This window comes from Myotis brandtii, unplaced genomic scaffold (assembly GCF_000412655.1).
Source record: "Myotis brandtii unplaced genomic scaffold, ASM41265v1 scaffold708, whole genome shotgun sequence".
Taxonomy (NCBI): domain Eukaryota; kingdom Metazoa; phylum Chordata; class Mammalia; order Chiroptera; family Vespertilionidae; genus Myotis; species Myotis brandtii.
Genome location: NW_005370777.1, coordinates 1,188,478 through 1,208,807, shown reverse-complemented (window position 1 = coordinate 1,208,807; position 20,330 = coordinate 1,188,478). Strand labels below are relative to the sequence as shown.

General features: G+C 36.8%; 1 protein-coding gene across 1 annotated transcript in view; it reads right to left on the bottom strand.

Annotated features, from left to right (window-relative positions):
• ANKS1B (ankyrin repeat and sterile alpha motif domain containing 1B) overlaps positions 1-20,330 on the bottom strand; it is an 822,202-nt gene that overhangs the window by 555,752 nt on the left and 246,120 nt on the right. Inside the window, exon 11 of the mRNA XM_005882370.2 lies at positions 9,350-9,486. Coding sequence (XP_005882432.1) covers positions 9,350-9,486 — 137 coding nt within the window. The remainder of the gene's footprint in view (positions 1-9,349; positions 9,487-20,330) is intronic.

Genomic DNA, 20,330 nt, shown 5'->3' with positions numbered 1-20,330 from the left:
TGGCTGCTGGCCGCCATCTTGGTTGGGTTAATTTGCATATAGTCGCTCTGATTGGCTGGTGGGCGTGGCTTAAGGTGTAGCAAAGGTGCGGTCAATTTGCATGTTTGTCTTTTATTAGTATAGATGGAAGATATAGCTTGTAGTGGGTGCTTTTTGGATTCTGGCTTTTCCCTTCAGCCTGACCCAATTCTGTGTCCATCTTTATTGGCTTCTCTCACATCCCAAATTTCAGTTCATATCTCCATGGCTCACTTATGCAGACACCTCTATGGGATGAAATGCTGGAGGTTGGGAATACCCCCTAGTTAGCCAGCATCATTCTGAGTAGATTTGAATGACTTTAGGAACTTAAAAGGCTCCCAAACACATTTCCTAAAAGCCAAAGTTGCTATCATCAGAGCCACTGTGGATGAGATAGCAAGAGAGGAGTGTCTCTCAAAGGTCATATTTCAAATGTGGACAAACACCACTTTTAAATCACTGTAACAGCAAGTCTGGCTGCTACAGGGTCTTACAATTTACACAGCACCACTGCACATTTCATCTGATCTGAGCTTTACTGCATCCCTGAGAAGGAGGCAAGGCAAATACCATCCTCACTTTGCTGACAAGTTGAAGGGTCAGAAAGGTTACACAGAGGATGACAAGCATGATTAGAAATGAATTCCTAGAAAGAGCAGCAATAAGGATTTTAAAAAAATACTTATCTTCAGAGATACTGATTTAATTAGTCTGGGGTAGGGTCCAGGCATTTTTTTTTTAAATCTTCTCAGGAAATTCTAATTTGTTGAGGACTACTGATTAATTGTTGGGGCCACTGATTTCTTAATATCTTTTTCTTTCCCAATTGTTCTTTGTTTCACCTAAGATTATTTTCTATTATTTTATTATCTTTCTGTTTTTAGCTTTCACTTCTCACTTGGCTTTGGTTCAAGGACTCCAGATTACTGAACAGAGTCTTCTTTGGTTTCCTCCATTAGGTTACAAACTACAGCCATCTATGTTTCTGCTCTTCATCCTTTTTCCAACCTATTATTCTCCTCTCAAACTTCATCATCCCTTTGGAATACAATGTTCCATCTTGATGATTTTTCACCCCGAGGAGCTAATTAACATGAACAGATTACTGGAGTTAGGAGACCAGAGTTCTTCTAGTCAGTGACTCTGAAAGACTGGGAAAATTATTCAACCTCTTTAAGTCTCAAACCCAATCATTAAAATAAAGGAAAAAAATACTTACCTTGTAGGGGTTTTTAAAGGGCAGGAGTGGAGTGGAAGGGGTCAATGGGGGGGATGGGGGGGACAACTGTAATACTTTCAACAATAAAGATAAATAAAAGCAAAAAAGAAATAAATGAAACACATGGTCGATAATGGAAATAAATGGCCCAATACACTAAAAGAAAAATATTTTTAAAAGATTATCCTTTAAAAGGCCTTTTTATTTCTTATCTACTTTTTGCTTCAAGCCAATACAATATTCTGTACTCTGAGTTATAGGACTCTGTTTTTTACCCACTCTCATTTCTAATTTTAAAATTTAGCGTATATATTCTATAACCCCACAGTGCCCAGTAAAATAGTATTCTAAGTTTGGCAAGAATTTTATATACCACAAGTTCTAAACTCTTAATAATGGAAGGGAGAGATGGTATGGATTGTTATTAAATTACCTTATTATTAGCTCATTAAGCACCCCAAAAAAAGTCCAGAAGAATATCTAAAATATTGATTTCCTTCAGGTTTCCACCTGATTTAAACAGAGTCCATCGTGGATAGGAATTCAGGAGCAACTCATCTTTCTTCAAATCATCTGCCTTAGTCTCTTGAGAGACCTGGGCCCTTGACTTTTATCTTTCTATGGCCTCTGTGTGCTTCTTTTTATAAGATCCCTCCATAGCTGTGAAAAAGTGTAGCCTTTTCACTTCATTGTGTCAGATTCTACTATGGATGGGGTTTAAAGTATGTGGTGGGATCTGTACCAGGAACAGCCTCAAGATAATCAGAATTTCCAAATTTTCCAGGTTGACTTGCTGTTAATATCCACCTATGTTCATTAATATGTTATTATAAAATTCAATACTAAGCACCTAATAAAATGATTCATCTGTGATATTGTGCCAAAATTGTCTTTTTTTCTGCCTCCACCTTGGGTCACTTCTCAAACATCCCCATGTCGTGAAAAAGGAAGAGTAGAAAAATCCATCCAGCTAAAACCAACACCAAGGGTGCAGCCCCAAAATCCAATGCTTTAACAGCCAATTCCTTATCCAAACACTCCAGTAATGCCAGTGTTTGAACTTTGGAGCTAATTAGATTTAGTCACTCCTCCTATTATAAATTTAACATTTCAGTCCTCATCATTCATGTCTCTCCCATCAACTTTTAATCTCCTCTTTCCCATTCTTTACAACCAGATTTAATTTCATGCATCCTGACATTAACACACACACACACACACACACACACACACACACACACACACACAATGGTTTCTTAAATTCTGTCCTTCCTTCAACACCTGTCATACTTTCCTTTTACCACCAAATTATTCAAAAGCTTAATCTACAACCAGTGCGTTGCTTTTCTTCAACTCTTCAACTCTTTGCAATTTAGCTTCTACCTTCTCCACTTTAATTAAATTGCTTTCTTGAAGGTGTTTGTCCTCATAATCACCAAACAAGCTGACATTTTGAGCTTCCTTCTGCTTTGCATCCCAACAAGTTTTAATAATGTTAACTAATCTCTTCTTCAAATTTTCTTCTCTGTTCATATTTAGGATAATATTTTACCTTTCTTGTTTGTTTTTTTTTTAATCTCTCAATGCTCCTTCTCTCTCTCCATTTGCTAAGGCCTTCTTTCTAAAGTATATGTAAGGAAATTACTTAAATGTACTGATTTCCAATTTTCTCATCTATAAAATGAAGATAATATCCATTCCCAAAAGAACCAGGAAAATTAAATTGTATTTTTTACTTAACAAATATTAATTATACTCTTAAGAGTGAACATTTCCAGCATTCTGTCTTTGACACTATCTCCCTTCATCATCTAATTCTATAAATGACTATAAAATCTTTACCTTAAGCTTTTACCTCTCACCAGAGCTCCACATCAATATTTCTAATTTGTAATATCATGCCACACACTCAATAGGTTTACAAAACAAAATTTATCATGCCACCCTCTTCCTCATCAAAATTAATTCTGCTCAGGTCTTTCCTATTTTTATTAAGATCATTGCAAAATCCCAGCCAACCAGGACCAGATCATTAGTCATCTTTGACTCCCTTTGATTTAATCCATCTATTTACATACTAATGCTTTATCCAAAGTGTCTCTTGAACATCATAACCAAGTCAACTTATCCCAGAAATGCAAAGTTTGATTAACATTAAAAAATAAAACAATGTAGCCCTAGCCCGGTGGCTCAGTTAGTTGAGTGTCGTCCCATACACCAAAAGGCTGAGGGTTCAATTCTCAGTCAGGGCACATACCTAGGTCAAGGGTTCTATCCCCAGTCAAGGTGTGCATAGGAGGTAACCGATCTTTCTTTCTTTCTTTCTTTCTTTCTTTCTTTCTTTCTTTTTTCTTTCTCTCTTTCTCCCTCTCTCTTATGTCTTTCTAAAAATCAATGGGAAAATATCCTCAGATGAGGATTAAAAAATAATTAAAATATAAAAAATAAAACAATATAATTTATCACATCAACAGAACAAAGGAAAAATCATATGATCATCTAAATATACACAGAAAATTTTTGAAAAATGTCAACACCCTTTTATGCTAAAAACTCAGTAAATTAGGAGCAGAAGAGTATATATAATAAACATAGGTTATATTGTATTTAATGCTGAAATATTGAATACTTTCCCTTAAAGATAACAAATAAGGAAAGGATTTTTGGTCTTACCAGTTCCGTGCACAATTGCCCTGCAGTCACGGTAGTATTATATTATCATATCTAATAAAGAGGGAATATGCAAATTGACCATCACACCATCACAAAGATAGCTGTGCCCACAGCAGCTGCGGGTTTTTCTGTAACAGAAGATGGCTACCCCACAGCGGAGGCCGAGTTCCCTTAATGAGCCTTAATGAGCAATCAACAGGGACCTGAGGCTGCACCCCTGCCTGGTGGGGCTTGACAGGGGACCTCAGGCTGCACCCCCTGCCCCGGTGCCAGGCCAAGGGACCTCAGGCCATGCCCCCTGCCCTGGCACCAGGCCGGGGGACCTCAGGCCATGCCCCCCACCCAGCAGGGCTTGACAGGGGACCTCAGGCTGCGCCCCCCACCTGCGAGGCTTGATGGGGGACCTCAGGCCGCACCCCCTGCCCAAAGGGGCTTGACAGGGTACCTCAGGCCACGCCCCCCACCTGACAGGGCTTCACAGCGGACCTGAGGCCATGCCCCCCACCACAGCACTGGGCCGGGGGACCTGAGAGTGTGCCGGGGCTCTGTGGCTGCGCCCCCCACCCGGCGGGGCTTGACGAGGGACCTGAGTCTGTGCCCCTCGCCCAGCGCCAGGCTGGGGGACCTGAGGCTGCGCCCCCTGTCCAGCGGGGCTTGATGAGGGTGGGGCTGGCCGGGTCTGGATATTGCCCAATGGGAGTGGAGCCGGCCGGTCTGGGTCTTGCGTGATTTTTTTTTCTTTTTTAAAATATATATCTTTATTGATTTCAGAGAGGAAGGGAGAGGGAAAGACAGATAGAAACATCAATGATGAGAGAGAATCATTGACTGGCTGCCTTCTGGCACGTCTCCTACTGGAGATCAAGTCTGCAACCCAGGCATGTGACCTTGACTGGAATCGAACCTGGGACCCTTCAGTCCACAGGCCGACGCTCTTTCCACTGAGTTAAACCAGCTAGGGCCGTGAGCGATTTTGAGGTGCGCACGGGTGGGCGGGGACTTGACTCTGGGTCCCACAGCGCGCCCCAGATTCTGACAGGAGGAAGATTTTCATATACATTTTACTAATTTTCTTTCATCTCTGACATTTTGATTATAGAGAAAAGGCAAATAGCAGTATTAAAATATTTCCTCTAATTAATTCCCTTTTAATGTGCATGAATTTCGTGCACCAGGCCACTAGTTAATAATAATAATAGACATAAAGACTAGAAAAAGAAGAAATAAAACCATCATTATTCTCAGAGGACAGAAGAAAACCATTAAAAATTATTTTTAAAAGGAACTACTATAACTTTTCCATAAGTTTATCCAGGTGGCAGGACACAGGATAATGGAAAACTCAACAGCATTTCTATATACCCATAATGAACAATTGGAAAGTGAAAGTAATAAAGAATACTAAAGCATTAAGTCAACTCAATGAGAAAACTCTTTTTCTATGTAGGAAAAAAAATGAATCTCAACTCTTACCTCACAACCTACAAAAACAATTTGAGATAGATCATAAAACTAAATATAAAAGCCAGAACCAGAAAGCATCTAGAAAAAATATGAGAGCACATATTCACAACCTGAACAAAACACAAAAAGCACTACCCATGAAAGAAAAAAACTGATATATTGGATCTCACCAAAATTAAAATATTCCATTCATCAAAACTTATCATTTAAAAAATGTGGGTAAATCATCCTGATAGAGAAGCTTAGCCTTGTAGGTTAATATACTGGAGGAAGACAAAGAGAAACCAGTAGTATATAAATATTTCAGTCTCTATGAGTTGAAAATAGAATACTTCATAATCTGAAGAATTTTATGACATGAAAGAATCCAAAGAAGCAAAGGTAAAAAGGTCAAACATGGGATACAGAACTAACAGCTGTGACTTAGTGAGTTAGTAAATATGCCACGCCCAGCCAGTGTGACTCAGTGGTTGAGGTCGACCCGTGAACTAGGTGGTCATGGTTCGATTTCCAGTCAGGGTACATGCCTGGGTTTCAGGTTTGATCCCCAGTAGGGGAAGTGCATGAGGCAGCCGGTCAATGATTCTCATCATTGATGTTTATATCTCTCCCTTCCTCTCTGAAATCAATAAAAACATACTGAAAAAAATAAATAAATATGCCAAATAAAATCAAACAACAAAACACTGCAAAATCTGTGGCTTCTAAGTAATTAACAGTAATTCCAAACATGCAATGTATAATCAGCCCTACCACAAATTGAATGCAATGAGTCCTTGTTTACAATGGATATTCTCATGTATAGGTAGAGTTATGGAAAGTAGACTAGATAAAGACATACAAAAAGAGAAGGGGAAGTAACTAAACTTGCTCTATCTAAGTAGTATATATTTGCAGTGAATGCAATGAAAATTATGTTATTATTCCTCATCAATTCTATATCATTCTCACAATAAAAATGAACACATGTGCCAATGCCCAGGCAAAAAAATGCAAATTCATGAACACAGGTAGTTTTCAGAGTGAAATGATCTTTTCAACCATGTTATTAATTTCTAATTAGTAAATTTTAAAAGTGTTTTAATACCCATAAGTCAATCTAACTTCACATTTTTTGCATTTTTAGCCAGAATTAGCAAACACTTTAGAGGATTAAACTTGTGATCAAAATATAGGCTCTTATATAACCTAACAACAATTATCTTTTCTTTGGAACAGTTAGATCTCAACCATTCTCCATCCCTCACACACCTGTGACTTGTCAGAACACCCCAGGGAGTCCTCTGTTCTATCCATCCAGCTGTCCCCCACCCACACTCTCTAGTCTCCAAACCCTTTCCTGAAATCACGTGTCCTACCCTGATTCTCCCTAATAATTACTTCCACTAATTTTCTATTCCCTGCTCTCTACAGTGAATGAGGAGCCCCAGGAGGTTAGACATCATGAGGAGAAATAAGCAATCCGCCACAGTCTCTGCGGTAAAAAAGAAAATTGAGGTTATATTCTTTCCCAATTATACACCTTAGCAGTCATTGTTCTATTACATACAAACTTATAGGCTGCATTGGTTCTAAGTTAAATACCATAATCCTTAGTTTCCTGACTTTCTTCATTTTTTCCTCCTCAAATCATCACTATGACAGCTAAGAAAGGAAGCTGGAGTTAGTTAGCTTCATAGACATTTACTAGTAACAATGAACCAAGGAATAGAGTCAAGTTGGAATTTCTGGCTTTAACACTACCTCTCGTTTTCTTCAAAGTTTACCAAAATAAACACAGCTAAAGAATATGTAAGGGAGGATTTATGGATTAAGTTTCCTTAGGGTTGCATAGACTTCAGATATGTAGAAAGAAATCTGTTTTTCATTCATTGAATGACCACATGCATTTACATTAGAGAATTTACGTTGGTATAAAAGTAAATATGTTTATTAATGGATCTTATTAACTTACATATAGGACAATCTCTTACCTAAGACATTTTAAAATTTCTGGAAATGTTATGGCTTCGCAGTAACACCAGAAACAGCTTCATATAATGAGAGAACCGATGACAGTTAATGTGGCATTTAGCATCTAAATATGGGGTTAATGAGGTTATTTCTTGAAGCAAATGAACTAGATGACATTTCCCTGAAGAGGAAGAAAGGGTTTTTGAAGACATTTTTCTCCTCTGCATATTGGGACTCTGTGTAAAATGTGACTGTGCCTAACTGACCCCAAACCTGTAAGTTCCTCATAAAGATGTCATGTTGTACAATCTCGTGAGGATTTTTCTAGCCTCTGAACAGGACCAGAAGAGACAACTATTATATGAAAGAAAGGAAAAGAACTGCAAATTAGTTGTGCAACTTAGCCCCTTTGGAGTGCCAACATCCTTACCCCAAACACCAGAATATCCATTCCCTCGGAGTTAATGAAGGTTAATGGAAACAATTTATATGAAAGTGTCCAAAAAAAAAGTAAGAAAAAGAAGAAAATATTCTATAAACTGAGGTGGATATGTAAGGTTTAAATTCCATTTTAAGAAAATTTTAGCCTTTGCAACAGCATGAATGACCTGGAGAACATTATGCTAAGTGAAATAAGCCAGTCAGAGAAGGACAAGTACCATATGGTTTCACTTACATGTTTAATTTAATGAACAAACAACTACCAAGCAAAATAGAGAATAGACTCATAGATAGAGAGCAGGCAGTCAGCTCAAGGATGGGGGTGCAGGGAGGGGGGAATGAGGAAAAAATAAAAATAAAAGAGAGAGAACTCATGGACATGGACTACAGTGTGGTGATTGTGGGGGTGGAGGGGGAATAGAGGGCATAGAGGAGATGGGAAAAATAAAAATTTTTAAATTTTAAAAGGAAATGAATGAACTAAACTGCACATAAATGTGGGTGAATATTCATAACATAATATTGCGAGTAAAAGGCTAATTCCAGGTAAAAACATAAATAAATAAATGCCATTTTATTAATGAGGATGATGATTATCAGAATCGTCCTAAACAAATGATATGAAAGAAGATAAGATAATAAGGAAATCATGGCTCATTCACAGCAAAACAGTCTTAAAAGGCACATCTGTCTTACAAATTAGCTCAAAGGACTTGTTCATACTATATACTTAAGTAGATGGTGAATGGCATTGATTGGATCCACAGTCCCCCTCTCTTGGATTTTATGAGGCCCATTCAGAACGAGCCAGGTTTGAGAACAAGACCAAGTCCATGTTCTGAGTTCTCCTGTTGGCAAAAATATAATGCTAACAGCTTTATAAGTGCTATTTTCAATGAAATATCACAGAACAGCTTGTCCCAGTGATATTTCTAAAGCTTGCCTGCAAACCGCCTACTGGGAAATCCAACTGAAAGAGAAGAAAGAGGGAAGCGAAAGAAAGCCACACAGACAAATGACAGGCATGAGGGAAAAGAACAAAGGGTAAAGGGAGACCAGCTAGGCGAAAGTGAGCACTGAAGGGAAGCAAGGAGCAATGAGATGTAAAATACCAAACACAGGCAAAATTAGAGACCATAAGTAATAGAGAATGTAAAGAAAATATATAAAAACAACTGGGGCTGGAGGATAGGGAAGTGATTACAAGCAATGCAGCATGTTCAGAGAAATGAAGACAAAATGAGCAGGAGACACCAAAAAAAAGTAACAACTTAATAATTGGACTATAATTATTAAAATGTTATGAAAGGAAGATGATGTGAAGTAGCACGTTTCCTAAGCTTCATTTGTGTGTTTTTTCTATAATATACAAATTCCTTTTTCTAAAAGCTGATATAGATTTCAGTGTCTACCATCAACTCCAAGGGCAGAAAACATCCCCTTCCAAGTCCCTTCTTTTAATCTAAAAATCAATGTACATATCATAAAATAGGCCAGGCATTGCAATGTCAGTTTTGCAGGCACTGATTCAGAAACAAAATACGTTATGGTGCAGATAATGTCATTCTGGGCACTTACCTGAGGTCGAATAACTTTTACAATATTTTTGAGGGCAGTGTCGGGGGATGGAGGTGAGCAGTCAGGTGTTGGGCCTGTAGAGCTGTTTCTATGGTTACTAGTTCCTGGAGCAGTAATTGCTACCTCAGAGGCATTATCTGTGAATAAAAATAGAACTGCCATGAACCTAATCACTCAGTTTACCTTTTAAGACGGCAAATTAGTTTAATGACCAGGAATTGAGATTTCAACTTAAAACTGGTATCAATTACAAGATCATACTGAGGAATATGCTCAGCAGTATGTTTTAAAGATAATGTTTATTGAATGCATTGTTCTCTTTTAGAATAATATCAACCCCTGTGGTATTATCCCAAGAAAGAAGAGTATTATTATTCAGTTAATAATGATAAATTAACCAACATAGCTGTGAAGACTACCACAATTATATGAATGACTAAAACTTTAACTTTAAAAAAACCTGATTCTTTAATATATTATGGGGCTAAGTTTTCTTCATAATCTTTCAAATGGGTATTGATCTTTATTAAAGTAGATGTTTCATAGGTCCAATTCATAAAACCCCGATTCAAACCTCCCCAAAGCATTTCTCTCAAGCTATAGAAAAATATCCCAGTGAATTAACCTTGATGAGAAACTGACATTTGTAAAAAACATTTTTATAATACAAAACTATTACCCCACAGATAACTATATCCTCCTATATGGTCAAAACTAAATGAATGAAATTTCAAAAATCTAAATTAGTCTTCCCTTATGGTAACTGTTTGGGGGGTGGGGTGGAAGGATAAAGAAAGTAATGTCTTCAAAATCAGCAGCATGTGAAACATTTTCTTCTTAAGTTTATATAAAAACAAAATAACATCAACGATGCCATTTGGAATGTTTAAAATACTTGGGAAAGGATGACAAATGTTTTATAAATAACTTCTGCTAGCACAAAGAGAAGTTATATTATTTTAACAACAATTTGGCAATCCTCTATGGCTTTTTATGGAAACGATTGCAAGTTCAAATCTGCAAAAACATATACTTCCCTGTTATAATTTTAATTAGTTCCCAATAATGTTCTGTCCTAGACAGCTAGCTGAATTGATGCAAAAGAGACTGAGACTGTGAATTGTTTATAGGCCAGCAAATCTCTCTGTTCCACAGCTACTGTCTACAATCCCAACTGAAAAGCAATAATTTATGAAGGCATCTCTTGCTCATAATAAGTAAGGATATAAAAACTCTACCCCCCACATAAAAATATAATTCAGTCTTCTGGGGAATCTAGACATAGGCTTATGAAAAATACAAGTGTGGCACATTGAATTAAATAGATCCTTCATTAAATATGTCTTTAAAATGTCCAGAGGTCTCTCTTGACTTCAGTTTAATGGATCAGATGGGAATTAGCATTTCAATAACAGGCAGGTTTGTATGGGTGGTCTTCTGAGTAGAACAGAATAGTATGAGTCAATATTGAAATAGAGACAAAACATCAGTCAGCAAGAGGGTGACAAAGATGCCCTGCTTCTCTCCAATTTGTCCTTCCTTCTTTCATTCACTCAACCATATATCCAAAAACATTTATTTGGGAACAAGAATGTCAGTTATTATGTTCCTTCTAAGGATAAATTTTAAAAAAATCTCTAGCCATGGGTAGCAGGTAGGGAGGGATTAAATAGGTGGAGCAGAGAGGATTTTTAGGACAGTAAAACTGCTCTGTATGATTCTATAATAGTGAGTGCCTGACATTTTAATTTGTCTAAACCCATTAGACTATACACCATGAAGAGTGAACCCTAATGTAAACTACGGACTTTGGTCCATAGTTTGGATAATGATGTTTCCATGTAGGGTTGTTGATTGTAGCAAATGTACCCCACTCTGGTGGGGGGTGTTTATTGGCGGGGGAGGCTGTGTCCATGTAGAGGCAGAGTGTATATGAGAACTCTCTGTATCTCTACTCAATTTTGCTGTGAATCTAAAACTGCTCTAAAAATAATGTCTTCAAATATTTTTTTAAAAAATCTCTGCCCCTGCCCTAGCCGGTTTGGATCAGTGGATAGAACATTCACCTGTAGACTGAAGGGTCCCAGGTTTGACCTCAGTTGCAGGCTTCTCCCCAGCCCGGGCCCTGGTCGGGGCGCATGCAGGAGGCAACCAATCGATGTGTTTTTCTCACAATGATATTTCTCTCTGTCTTTCCCTCTCTCTTCCACTCTCTCTAAAAATAAATGGGAAAATATCTTTGGGTGAGGATTAAAAAATATATATCTCTGCCCTTGACAAGTATGCAATCAAATGTGGCATCAGAGATGCAATTTATAATGCAATATAACTTGAGAATTGATAACAGATCAATGAAGCACGATGAAAAAGCAGGGGAGGACTGTGGCTGGAGAGGAAGGTGGCTGTAAAAGACTTCAGTTTTCAGGCAAGAAAGCTGGAGTAGAACATAAATCATAACAACATGAAGGTAAAACGAGCATAGATGAGCTATTTTATGTTAGGAAGAAGTTGGAGATGAGTTTAAACGAGTTAGAGGAAGGTTTTTAGTATAAGAATTTACATTTAATTCTGTAGGCAATAAGAAATATTGAAGGTATTCAAGCAGGGAGTGAGTGACCTAGCAGTAATAATAGCTAAAGTTTATTGGACTACAATGAAATGATGTTAGAGTTTTATTTTCCTTATCGTTTATCATTGATTCTCTCTTCTGTACTTTTCATTATTGTCTCTCTGTGTTGTATTCTGAATAGTTTCTTTTTTATTGAATTTATTGGGGTGACATTGGTTCCCAAAGCGATACAGGTTTCAAGTGTACAAATCAACAAAACATCATCTGCCTAGTTTCTTATATTTATTTTCCAGTTTATTGGTTCTTTCTTCAGCTCTGTCTGGTCTGCTATCAAACCATTTTCTTAATTTCAATCCTATTTTTCAATTCTAAAATCTCTACTTGTTTCTTTTTCAAATATACTGTCACCATTTGGCATTTTTCAGTTCCCTAACTTTTTCAAGCTTCCCTTTATTTATTAGAAAATGTCACGGACATTTGTTTTTGCTGGAGTTTTTTTGGGTTTTTTTTAGCATCCGAGTCCAATAATTCCAATATCTGAATTCTCCGTAGACCTGTTTCTCTATACACTGTTCTATTATCTATCTCATCTTTAATTCTTCATTATGTGTCACTCAACTTTTTGATAGAATAAGATATCCAACATTAAATATAATGCTTTTGTCTTTTAGTAAATGTTAATTCAAAGAAGCATCCTAACATACATTCTAATACCATATGCTGAAGTCTTTAGAAAACTTACCTGTTCAATATTAGATAATTTATTTAACTTCTCAGGATTTCAGTTTCCTGAACTTTAAAAATGAAAATGGTTAATAACTATCTTCTTGGGTTTATGTGTGCATATAAAATGAGAGAACACACATGAGAAATAACTAGCATATTATCAGGTTTAATAAATTTGAGTATTGTACAGATCTAATAAATTTGAGTTTTGTTTTCCCCTATCAAACCAAATATCATCAGAATTAAAATAAAATATGGAAGTGGAAAGAAAATCCAGAGGGAGAAGCAAGAAAATAATTACTAATGTGTTTTAGATAATACATCTAGAGTAATGACTATGAGTAATTGGGTAGGATTTGAGGCCAGTACCTTTAAGCTATTAATACAAAGAGGTAGGAACAGAATTGAATTCCAGGAATAAGGGATGATCCACTGAGGAATGATTTACTGCAAGGACTGGCCCTGTTGACTGCCTTTGGATCAAAGACAGAAAAACTGCTGGGTACTCTAAGCAGACTATAAAGCAAAAGTTTATGAATGTTTCTTACAAGTAATTTAACACACAGTATAAGACAGTAGGTAATGAAGTACTAAATTCTTTAGAAAAGACTGTAAGTGTCTCTATCTCCTGAATCCATGATCTCTGCCATTATACCAATAATTTGGTTTTATACTACTGTGCACTGTTCATTATCTCTTCTAGACTAGACTATATTACCTCGGAGACTTATATTTCCATTATCCCCTCCATAGCTCAATGCATACCTTTAAAAGTATTAAGTGAAATAAAGCAAAGAAAGCAAAACGTGTCTGTCAGTGGCAACCATCACAATGCCCATGGTGACATGAGGAAAGATGACCTGGCTTTTATAATTCCATGGTTCTTTTCTCTAATGTTTAGAGAAAATTCAAATGAAAAGCATAGAACATACATAAGAGTGTTAGGAAACAGATTTATGCTTTAAAATAGCCTTTATTATACTACTTATAAAAAATACCAGTTATCCAGTGAACTTTGTAAAATGGCAGCCTATGTCAAAGATATACATGATCAACCCACATCTCACACCTGCAGCTACAAAACATGGCTGATGAAAATGAAATGAGGTGTGTAAAAACTGCTTAGAGAAAATTACTGAATATACTGCAATCTTAGATTGAAATAAGAAACATCTTCTAGACAGATTCCCTTACTATGCATTAGATTATGCATTATGATTGTCAGTTTTCTCTACAATAATAAGCTCAGAAGAAACCTTCTAGTTTACTTGAGCTTTTAGAGGAAAGCATTCTATGAATACAAAATAACGCATGGGCAGTGTTATAGAATTTTAATACCATTCTTTAGCATGTACAGAGCAGTTAAAGGACACCAGAGACCTTGTTAGCTGCTGTGTAGCTGACAAATAGGACTGAGATTGCTTCTGGCTGGAGATTCAGGAAAGGTGTCATAGAACAGGTGGTGATAAAGGAGGTCTCTGACAGATTAGTACAATTTAGATATAAATAAAGGGGTGGGAAGGTTAGAAGTAGGGTGAGAAAAAAGCAGAGGGATTGGAAAGAGCCACATTGGTAGAATAAGAGAGACCTCATTTTGAATAAAATATAATATTCATGGAAAGTAATACCGAGAAATGGAGGAGCCATATAGTACAAATTTGGGCTTTGGAACCGGACAAACCTAAACTGCAATCCTGGAATATTTAATCTCAGTTTCCTGTGAAACAGTGTTTTCTCATAGTGCTGTAAGAATAAATGGGGTATCTGTGTATGTATGTTTGTTTAACATACTTCCTGGCACACAGTAGGTGCTCAAATAAATGTGGCTATTATTATCATAATAATCTTGAATGTAACACTAAGTAATCATCAAGAAAGTATTTAATAATTATTAGTCTAGCAATTCATGAAGTACAACTTTTAATTGTTGGCCTTAAGTCAGGAATTAGCAAACTTCTTTTGCAAGGGAAGATAGTATTTTAAGCTCTGTAGGTTATAAGGTCTCTTTCATAACTACTCAACCTGCTGTTGTAGCACAAAAGCAGCCACAGACAATATGTAAGCAAGTGGATGTGGCTATGTTCCAAGAAAGCTTTATATATAAAAACAAGTGTGGACCAGATAGTTAGTTTGTAGACCCCTGTCATAGTACTTCCCATGGAAATGTTTTCCCTCTTAGGGACAAACCTAGGAGAATGGTATATTATACATTTCCTTTTCCATATTCATATTAAATATGAATATTCTCCTCACTATGTAATTTAAAACTAAGATTTTCATTATAAAAGTAGAAATGTACTTATTATTTAAACAAAAAATAACATTATATCTAACAAAAGGGCTATGCCTTGTCCACAATAAGTGTTCAAAAGATGCTCACTGGATTGATAAATAAAAAATGAATAACCAATTGAATCTTTGTATTTTAAAGTAATTTTGTTTTGCCTTAGCTGGTTTGGCTCAGTGGATAGAGCGTTGGCCTGCAGACCGAAGGGTCCTGGGTTCAATTCCGGTCAAGGGCACATAACTCGGTTGCAAGCTCCTCCCTGGCCCAGGCAGGCCCTGGTCAGGGTTCGTGCAGGAGGCAACCAATTTTTTCTCACATCAATATTTCTCTCTGTCTTTCCCTCTCTCTTCCACTCTCTCTAAAAATCAATGGAAAAATATCATCGGGTGGGGATTAAAATAAAAATGAAGTATCTTTGTTTTGGTAATGGGACCTGACCATCATTTCTGAGACAGGCTGTATAAAAATCATAAGTAAAATAGTCCAAATATCTTGTTTCAATATTTCCAGTGAGAAGAGCTCACTATGTACTAGTTGAGGAAGTTAATATTTAATAATTGTTTTAGAGCATTATTTAATAATCCAAATAGTTATTACATTTTTACTTTCTCCTAGCGATGGCTTTTTATGAATTAGCAATTCTTTAAAATCTATTGAAAACTGAAACACTTGAACCTTCATTACTATCCCCAACAACAGCTGTGCATATTCCATAGTCTTGACCAAGTAGCTACTTGACCAGATAAAATACATGGTGGGCAGCTTCTAAAATGGACCAGATTGATCCCTCTCTGCCTCACGGCATTCATGCTTTTGTTAATTTCGCACCCCTGGAGTGTGAGTTGAACTTGTTGATGAACTTCCAACAAACAAATACAGAAGTGATATGTCACTTCCAGGGTTAAGTTATAAACAGGCTTGGGTGTGTCATCTAGTGGCCCCCCTCTTTAGATATCTTACACTGAGGAAAGCAAGTAACCACACTATCAACTGCCACTTGGAGAGGCCCCCCGTCACATGGCAAGGAACTGAAACTCTCAGTTTGATAGCCCATTTGGTCCAAAATTTGTCAACAACCACATGAGTCAGCTTGGAAGTGGATCCTTGCAGTCCAGTCAGGCCTGGAAATGACCATTTCACGGAGAGTCTGAAACCAGAATCACCACCCTCTAAGCCCCTCCTGGATTCCTGACCCACAAAAACTCTGAAATAATAAATATTTGCTGGTTTTGGTCACATGTCTTAGAGTAATTTTCCCTGTGTGCACACATACAATATAGTTCTGAAAATAGATTTGTCATGTAAATTAAATATGTATTTCATAAAATTAGTGATTTTTACTCAAAATGTCAATAAGTTCTAGGAAAACTAGATGAAAATCACCACCTATATAGAGTTTTGTTTGAAGTCTACACTAGTCAGGAACCCATATTTACTTTGGTGATGTGGTATTTGGGCATAAAATACAGCCGCAAATTAGTCTTACTCTATTATTAACATCTGAATTTATATTTCCTTTGATATGCTATTATACTCTTCAAGTTATGTGAATACTCATGATGACAGACTTCACATATTGTAAGAAAAATATATTGTATCCAATTGCAATTTGTTTAGATGAACTTTGGAAAAAGTTAGATTGCATTCCATATGCTTTCATAAATCAGATTGAAATGTCTCAGGATTCCCAGAAAGTAAATGGGAACCACCCAAGTATTATTTAATCCTAACTCATCTCTCCTCTTTTATACTCACAGCAGGAATACAATTTAACTTGGAGCAAAGATTTCCATTTTCCCTATTCTAGAGATGAATTCTGTATTCATATCATTGTCCTCATTTCTTCTTTATCTACCCAGTTGGGAAGGTGGGGACTGGTAAGAGATGAGGCTAAATATAAAATAAAATAAAATAAAAACCACAAGAAAAATCAGCACATCATTCAGGGCTTTTTGAACCTTATTACTGATTTGGGTCATTTTTCTAAGAACAATGACAAAATAACAAGTCACTAAAAGTTTTTAATCAGAGGAGTGATGCATTCAGATTTGTGATTTTTAAGATGACTTTGGCTGTAACATAAATCGTAAATTCAAGGATGGCAAATAGGACAATTAATATTTTATTATTAAAATAATCCAGAAGAGTGGTGGGTGAAGGTAGAGATTAAGAGAAAATAGATTTGAGGGATAGTTGGGGATATATATAATAAGTTACAAAATTACCCTCACCCTCCTACTTATTACGGTTAAGAAGTACAAGAACTAGTGATTTATTGGATATAGGAGTTCATAGAGATGGTGATGGCAAGGACACCCAGGTTTCTGAAGTCAGATAAGTGATTAAATCATTTACTGAGATAAGAAACCATGCATGAAGAATAAGTTTGAGGGGAAAGATATGAGCTTAGTTTTGGATATGTTAGGATTGAGATGCCTTTGAGACATGCTGGTGAAGATATTCAGTAGACAATGGATGGATGGATGGATGGATAGATAATAGATGAATAGATGGATGGATGAATGGATGGGTGGATGGATGGATAGATAATAGATGAATAGATGGATGGATGGATGGATGGATGGATGGATGGTGGATGGATGGATAAATGAATAGATAGATGGATAAAATGAAGAACAGATTATCCTGGAGTTGACAGAAGTGGTGTAGCCTGGAGAGCAGTATTTGGGAGTCCTTAGCATGTTGATTATAACAGAAGCCACACTGTGGATGAGATCACTTAAGAAGAGAGAAAAGTAAAATGAATAGGGAAGACTTTGTCTGAGCCTTGAGGAACTCCCAACTTTTAGAACTTTCAGAAAAATCTCAGCTGTCATGGAGGATGTTAACAAAGTTCCATCTAATGGCTTCAATTTTCTTTATTAATTAAAATATGAGAATATATGCTGTGAGAGATGAGGTAGGAAAAAGTATCAGAGGTTTGAGAAGAGTAAAGGAGAGAAAGAGTGGAGGTCCAGCTTGAATTTGGTGAGCATGAATTTATGAATTAATGACTGTTAATTTCATAATTATACACAGTCTGACATTGTAGGAGAAACTGTTCCAGAGGGTACCATAAATGACATCATAAAAAGTCTATTTTCCTAACATAATCACTTTAAAGAGTTTGTTGTATTTTTAGAAATATTATTCTGTAATTCATGTTATTCATACATTGTATAAGTAAAATTAATCTGAGGGGAAAGGAGTATAATTTGCTTTTTGTTTAGGGTATTATTTTCCACATAGAGCCAAATTCCACCAATTTAAGCAAACTGAGATGATTACATTTTCAAATTGGTCAACTGTTCCTATGGGTGATTTCCCTGCAGGTACAGCTGCCCTAGTCTCCTCTCTTCACCCCTCTATAAACTAACATTGGGTTAAAAATGTACCGAGTACCAGTCTGCTTTACTAAATGGCTAAGACAGCACATAACAAATGCCAAATAAATAATTGCTGTTTGATAAAAATGGCTCTTATCAGCAAGGCCAGTATTTATATGTAAAAGAATGATTCCAAGGGGCTTAAAAACATTTGCTCTCTTAAATGAGTTAAACATACCCACAGAAATTATGTTGACATTACTCACTTGCTAAGCAGAGATAAACATTAGTCCTGGTCCAGTCGGAATTCTTTTAGTTTCAAAATTTTGGCACTAAAATTCAAAAAGCTTCACCATTCATTTCAAAAAATATTTTGGTATGCAGAAGTTACAGAATCACCATCGAAATGATCGATTTCAGGGTAGCGGTGGAAGTGTAGTGGGGGAGGGGAGGATTATTCACCAGATGACCTTTGCATTTCAAGTTGACCACAGCCAGTAAGCACATTAGGCAAATTGCATAGAGGTAACCAAGATCCACACTATCCTGGCATGTACCTATGATTGTGTTCTTTTTTTATCAGAGATCATCTATTCCCTTCCAACAAGATTGGAAACAGTGTTGCTGCAAATTGCTCATTAATCAAAATGGATTTATTGAGCATCCATAGTGTGCAAAGCCTGTACTAAGTGATTCAAAATAACAGGTTGCCTAGTTACCATAAAATAGAAATATTCCCCTGTGAAGGTTAAAATTAAATGAAAAGCAGATAAGAAAACATTATCTTTGATGGCATCTGACTATTTCATAAGGGCTTTTTCTGCCATTACAGCCATTTTCTTTTAAAGATAATGGTCATTCATTCATTCACTCATTTGATTATTCATTCATTTATGCAACTGAATCACCACTGTGATTATATGCGGTTCTTTTTTCCTGATACAATAAGGGAAAAATATGATTCAATATTGACTGCATAAACATGAGTCTCAGACAGCAAATTACCAAGGAAGTACTGGACTCCTGTTATTCTTTATTTAATGAGCCTGGTACTACAGCAATATCATGTCTTACTCTGTGTAAAATCTGTAGTCATTGAGGCATTAGTTAAGATGCACCTTGGGAAAAGCATCCCTCATTTTCTGGTTGGACTGCAAAACTTTGTTGAATATAGCCTTACTAATAAGGTGCTTCATATTTAAATCAAACCAGTGGAAATGCTGAATTTTTTTCCTTGTGGTCAGGGTGAGATAATATTTTGTACTAGCTCATCCTAGTTAATACATGGGACAGCCCACAGAAAGGTAACTAAGATGCATACTTAACTGTGATTTTCTGAGAAACTATATATTCTATATCTATGAATGACACTGCCGGTCACAGTCATGACCCTCAAGCTGCTTAGCCTCTGAGATTAGCAGGCCAGGCGGAGTCTGCCCTCACATCCCAGGCATCCTCATTCACCCCTCCCTTCTGTGTAGTATTGAGTTTGTGTGCTCAGTTTTGGCCCCATATTTGTTCCCTTGAGCTGCTGTAACAGAGCATTCCCAACTAGGTATTTTAACAGAAGTGTATTATCTCACAGTTCTGAAGGCTAGATGCCTGAAATCGAGTTTTGGCAGGGTTGGTGGCTCCTGAGGGCTGCGAGAGAGGTTTTGTTCTGAGCTCTCTCCTTGGTTTTCAGATGTATCTCTTCACATCATCTTTTCCCTTTCCATATCGCCTGTGGACAAATCTCCCCCTTTTTATAAGGTCACCAGTCACGTTGGATTAGGGCTCATCTAATGACTCTGCTTCAACTTAATTATCTCTATAAAGATCCTCTATCCAAACACTCTAAATAAGGTCACATTTTGAGGTACTAGATGTTAGGATTCCATAAAAAGGAAAGGGGGAGCACAATTTAACCATAACAGTCCCTCTAAAGATCTGATCATCCCTTCATCATATCTCTTTCCTAACTCTTCCCTTCCTCCTCTCTCTCTCTCTCTCTCTCTCTCTCTCTCTCTCTCTCTCTCTCTCTCTTCTTCAGAATCCAGTTCTTGTGTGTGTAGAGATCCCCACTTTATCTGT